Source organism: Sorex fumeus, unplaced genomic scaffold (genome assembly GCF_029834395.1).
Source record: "Sorex fumeus unplaced genomic scaffold, SorFum_2.1 ptg000058l, whole genome shotgun sequence".
Taxonomy (NCBI): Eukaryota; Metazoa; Chordata; class Mammalia; order Eulipotyphla; family Soricidae; genus Sorex; species Sorex fumeus.
The window spans coordinates 24,550,772-24,556,771 of record NW_026606115.1 but is presented as its reverse complement, the minus strand read 5'-3'; the positions used below and the strand labels follow the sequence as shown (position 1 = coordinate 24,556,771).

At 45.1% G+C, this 6,000-nt stretch overlaps 1 protein-coding gene across 1 annotated transcript in view; it reads left to right on the top strand.

Moving 5' to 3' along the window:
* Nucleotides 1-747: 747 nt before the first annotated feature.
* Nucleotides 748-6,000, top strand: part of NKAP (NFKB activating protein) — a 29,542-nt gene continuing 24,289 nt past the window's right edge. Inside the window, exon 1 of the mRNA XM_056125812.1 lies at nt 748-1,212. Within this exon, the coding sequence (XP_055981787.1) occupies nt 833-1,212 (380 nt within the window). The 5' untranslated portion in view covers nt 748-832. The remainder of the gene's footprint in view (nt 1,213-6,000) is intronic.

The window sequence follows — 6,000 nt, the reverse complement described above, 5'->3', positions numbered from 1 at the left end:
TAATTCTTGTATAGAATGAATCAATGTACGCGTGAACGAGTTCTTGTTTTGGCTGGATTGGGCTTTCCCAGGATTCAATCTCTGTCCTACACACTGGCTACCTGTACCCGTCTCTGTGCGCTCCAGCTTCACTTCCTATTCAGTACTCTGTTCCAGGAACTAAAAAAGAGGCGTACTTCGGCTGCCAAAGAGCACGCCCACTAGCTTTGAAACAGGTCACCCAAGCGCTGTCGCAAAGTGGGCTTCTTTTATTTGTTTTTGGGCCACACCCGGCGACGCTCAGGGTTTACTCCTGGTTCCACGCTCAGAAATTACTCCTGGTGGGCTCGAGGGACCATAGGGGAGCTCTCACCCGGCTTCCCGGCTTGCAAAGCAAGCAATCTAAGTGCAGCCAATGTGAACGTGGGCAGCCCAGTGTCAGAACGGAAATTATAATTGCGCTGATCTGGTTCATTCATCCGCAAAGCGTAAAGTGCCCGGTAGCCCACTATCCTCCTCTTTGGCCGGTTCAACTCCAAGATGAATCCACGAAGGACGTTATTACCGCCAATCAGATTTTGACGGGCGCAGCCTTCCCCGGAACCTAAAGGACGAGCGGCTGCGGTTGCCCCGCCGGCTTCTTTATAGCGCTACACACAGCCTTTCTCCTCGGCCCGAGACCCGGCTGGGTCCGGGGAAGACATTCGCCGCCGTACCCGGAAATGTTTCCACGGTTTCCCGAGGTGCCAGGTAGTGGCGCGCCGCCGGATTTTGGAAGCCAAGGCAACCGACATCTTCCTGTGCTTGTGAGAGTGCGCTCTTCTTCCGCGGCTGGGGCGACCCAGCGGCTGGAATGTCACCGGTGTCTGGTTCGCGTAGCCCGGAAGGAGCCTCGGGCTCCAGTGGGAGGCGTCGCAGTCCGTCGAGGAGCCCGAAATCTAGCAAATATTGCCGCTCCCCGCGGGGCCACTACTCCAGCTCGCATTCTTGTTCTAGGTCTAGCGACCGGAATGGTCTCAGCCAGCAGCTGAGTAGCTTCAGCCAAGGGTCGCGGAACCAGTGCTACCGATCCCGCTCCCGGTCTCGTTCTCGGGAGCGTCCCTCGGCGCCGCGGGGTACCCCCTTCGCCTCGGCGTCTTCGTCCTATTATGGCGGATACTCGCGCCCCTACGGGAGCGACAAGCCGTGGCCAAGCCTCCTGGACAAGGAGAGGGAGGAGAGCCTGCGACAGAAGTGAGTGACAAAGGAGTCCCTTTCCCTCCAAGACCCTGTTTGCCTTCCGAGTCTGATTTACTCTTCACGCCGCTTCACGCGTTTCTTTCTCCGCCTGCCTTTCTCCCGTTTTCATCCCATCCCTCTACCTTTGGTTTTCATTCATCCTGGGTCACTGTACCGTGTCGTGGTCTCCCGCTGCCTCCCTCTGCCTCCTGTCATGTTAGCGGCCATAACCGAGACTCCCGATGTTCCAGAACTGTAACCTTTCACTTAGCTGTGCCCTTTGATCGCTCTTAATTGAGACCCCTGATGTCCGGGAACTGTAGCCTTTCAGTTAGCTGTGCCCTTTTATCGCTCGTGAGTGTGTTTTCATTTCCCACCATGCGGCCTCATGAAAAGAAATAGCTGTAGTTTATTAACCACACACTTGACAGTTGCCTAGCATTTTGTTCAGGCGCAAGCATTGCTTGTTGAACGGGGAGACAAGTTTGAGAACCTTCCAGGCTAAGTGGAAATGTTTTCTAGTCGAGTTGGGAAGGTTGAGAGGACAGGCTTGACATCTGTCGAATGGGAGGGAAACCTCTGAGACCAAGTAAGTCAGGGGCTGTAGAAAACCCGTCATCTGTTATGGTGGGAAAAGTCTTGTTAAATGGACTCAGTCTTGACCAGAAACAGTGAGGCTGTAGGATAGCAGTCCCCCAGTGAGTGTCGAGGTGGGAAAATGAATAGCTTAGGGGAAAGGGCAGAAAGCTGTCTTTTCTTGCCTTCCCTTAATGTTGTGTTTGGCATTGCTGTGAGGTCTAGGGCTCGCAGACTTGGTGATGGTACACATCCAGACTTTGAGGTGTGATGTTTTGGGGGCCACACACTGGTGGTCACACATTTGTTTCTGGTGCAATTGGGAGTTGCACACCAGAAGGGCCATGCCAGCAGTGCCTTTGGCAATCACACACAATAGTGTCAGCACTGGAGCTTGAAATCTTCCTCAGCATGTGAAGCAGGCACTTGAGCTTCATCCCTTAGTTCTATGGTTAATGTCAACTAGTTTGTCTCTGTTTTGTTTGTCAATTTTGTATTCTATTTTGCAGCTGACCTTGGTTTGATTCCTCCGCCCCTCTCGGTAGCTTCCCGGGCTCTACCGAGAGATACTACTGAGAGTATCCCGCCCGCAAGGCAAAGTCTGGCAAGCTACCCCTGGTGTATTCGATATGCTAAAAACAGTAACAAGTCTCACAGTAGAGATGTTACTGGTGCCCTCTCGAGCAAATCGATGAACGAGAGGACAGTGCTACAGTGCTATTTTTGCTTTTTCAAGTGGAGGCGCGCCCATGGCAGTGTTCAGGGCTTACACTCAGCTCAGTGCTTAGAGATCATTTCAGGTGGGGCTCAGGAGACCCTGTGTGGCCCAAAACACAGTCATCCACAAGAAAGACAAGCACCTTCTCTGCTATACCATCTCTGACACCGCAGTTTTATATTCTTAGATTGCATGCATAGGTGAAACCATCCAGTTCTTGCTTCCCGTTTGTTGCAATCAGCCTAGGTCCCTGAGTTCCTTCTGTTTATGTTGCAGACGGTGATTTTCCATCCTTTTCTAAATAGCTGAATAGAATCCTTTTGTCTGAGTGTACCAAATCTTTATCCAGTCATCCAGGTGTGGTGCTTTGGTTTCTTTCATATTTGAGCAATTATAAATAATGTGGCAGTAAGCACTAGAGTGTGTTTGATCTGGGGGTGTTCATATAGTGATGTTTTTAGAATATTTGCCCCAAAGTGGGATTGCTCAATCAGATGGTACCGCTCTATAGCAGCTTTGTATTTTTCAGAATGGTTGTCACAGCTTACATTCTCACCAACAGCGTAGAAGCATTCATTTTTCTCCACACTTCTCCCATGCTTGTTGTTGTAATTCATTTTCACAGGTATGAGATGTTACCTCATTGTGGCCTTTGCATGTCTTTAATGTTCAGTGATGATGAGCATTTTTCATAGGCTTATTTGCCTTCTGTATACCTCTTTTATGAGTTGTTTTTCTCCTAAATCTTTGGCTCATTTCTTAATTGGGATATCCTTTGCTTATTGTGCTTGTGTGTATGTGTGTTTGTGGGGGGGGGGGTGCGCCAGGATTTGAACCCAAGGACTTACACATGCAAGTTAAGAACTCTACCACTGAGCTACATCCCCGGCTCCACTGTTCATTTTTTGGAGGTGATGGTGGGCAAGTGCTTGGGAACACTATATGGTACTGGGGATCTAACCAGGATGAGCCACTTACAAGGCAAGTGCCTAAATCCCTATATCATCTCTTTGATCCTGGGTTATTTTTGGTTGTTGTTAAATTACCTAAATTGTTTATGTACTGTTCATATTAGCCCCCATGAGATGTATGCTGCACAAGTACTTTCCATTCAGCATGAAAGAACAACAAGACTATCAGTTTTGAAATCACTTATATATATAGAAAAGACTTCTTTCTGGAATTATGCATGCCTGTCTCCATGAAAAGTGAGATTATCACTAAGAGTTTTCATATTTTGATGGTGTCAGGGAGGTAGAAACGTAAAAATTTATATTTTGATAAGAAATATTTGCCTAGGATCCAGAAAGATAGTGCAGGGGTTAAGGCGCATGCATGTGTGGGTTCTAGGTTCAAGCATCACACATGCACACACGCAACGATTTTTATTTTTCTTAGAATTTTAATTTTCATTTCTTAGAAACTTTATATTATATAGTGAAAGACCAGAGAGAGACACACACACACACACAGAGAGAGAGAGAGAGAGAGAGAGAGAGAGAGAGAGAGAGCGAGAGCAGTGGGCAGAGCACTTGCTTTGCATGTGGCTAGCCTTGATTTGATCCCTGGGATCCCATAGAAACCCCAAGCGCTACCAGGAGTGATAACTGAGATTAGAGCCAAAAGTAAGCCCTGAGCACCCCTGAGCATGGCACAAACATCAAGAATCTTGTTTATAACCTGCATAAAGGGTCTAATAAAAGGCCTATTTATTAGAACTTTTATACAAATCAGTAATGAATTAACCACTTAAAGTGGCAAAGGCTTCAAAAACAGTATAAAATGTTTCATGGGGCAAATAAAACATAGGTTGTTAAAAATCTAGTCTAGGTTTACTACTGACGGGATGTTGTTCTGTAAAACTTCTTGAAATTTGGAAGAATCTGAAGAGAAAATGCTTAGTCTGTTCACTTGTTTGTTCTTTCACTCTTTCTGTCTCTCGATCATTCTGTCTTGATTTCTTTCTTTCCTTATTTATTATTTATTTTTGGGCCACATCCAGTGATGCTCAGGGGTTACTCCTGGCTCTGCACTCAGGAATTACTCCTGGTGGTACTTGGGGGACCATATGGAATTTTGTGGATCTAACCGAGGCCAGCTTGCCTTACCTGCTACACAGTTGTTCTGACCCTTACTTTTTTTATTTGGGGGCCACAATCATAAGTTCTTAGGTGGTACTCCTAGGTTTGTGCTGGGTGTAGGATGGGATGGGTTAGTCTGTGGGGTGCAGGGATCTAACCCTGGTCTCCTGTGTGGGAAGCGTGGTCTTACCCTATTATACTATCTCTCCATCCCAAATTCTTGAAAGGTTTAGTAAATATCCCTGGTAAGCCATCTGGTCTAGGGCTTTTGTAGTGGGATAGTTTCAGTCTCCATACTATGTATGGAGATACATACCATACGGAGATACAATATCCAAAATTTTATCCATTTCTCAATTATCAAAATTTTCACATGTAATTCACAGCATCCTCTTAGTGTCTTTGGCATTTCTTAGATATGTTTAATAAGCCTCTGTAGGGACTGGTGAGATTGTACAGCTAATAGGGTGCTTGCCTTGCATATAGCCAACCCAGGTTCAATCTCCTGTGACCTATATGATCTCCTGAGCAACACCAGGAGTAAGCCATGTGCACCAATAGGTATGGCCCCAAAACAAAAATTATTCTCTTTAATTTTTGATTTTTTAGTAGTGTTTTCTTTCTTCATAAACCTTGTTCAAGGTTTACTGATTTTATCTTTCTTAAAGAAAAAAACTGCTCTTAATGTCATTGATATTCCATTTTGGTTTAATTCAGTTTGGTTTCTATTTTGTTTATGTTTCCTCTGCTTTTTAAAAATATTTTCTTGGGGCTGGTGTGATAGTACAGTGGGTACGGCATTTTTGCCTTGTATGCAGCCAACCCTTGCTTGATCCCGAGCATCCCATATGGTCTCCCAAGTACTGCCAGGAGTGATTTCTGAGCACAGACCTAGGAGTAATTTCTGATAATTGCTGGAGCGTGGCCCCCAAAATAAACAAATAAAATTATTTTTTTCTTCTGCTAGCTTTTGCTTGTATCTGATGTTCTTTTCCAGTTGTTTGAGTTATAAGGTTAACTATCTTGTATGTGCTTTTTCTTGCTGCTTTATGAAGTCTGTTAACTATTGACTTTATTGCTATTAATTTCCCTCTTCGTAGACTTATGCTACATTCCATAAATTTTGGTAAACTTGTGTTTTCATTTTCATTTCTCTCCAGATATTTGTAAATTTCTGCCTTAATTTTCTCAATGATTACTGAAAAGTGAGTTGCTTTAGTCTGTTGAAACTTCTTGGGATAAAATTCTCATTCATGAGTTAATGACACAAATAATTGATGGTAAGAGTACAGATTACAGATAAAGCCAAGCTGACAGCTACAATGGGATCTTGACTACATAGTCTTTACAGTGCATTAAGCACCCTCCCCCATTTCTGTATATTGCAAGTTCAGTGATAAAGTATAACCCCTGTTAAATGGCTTATTC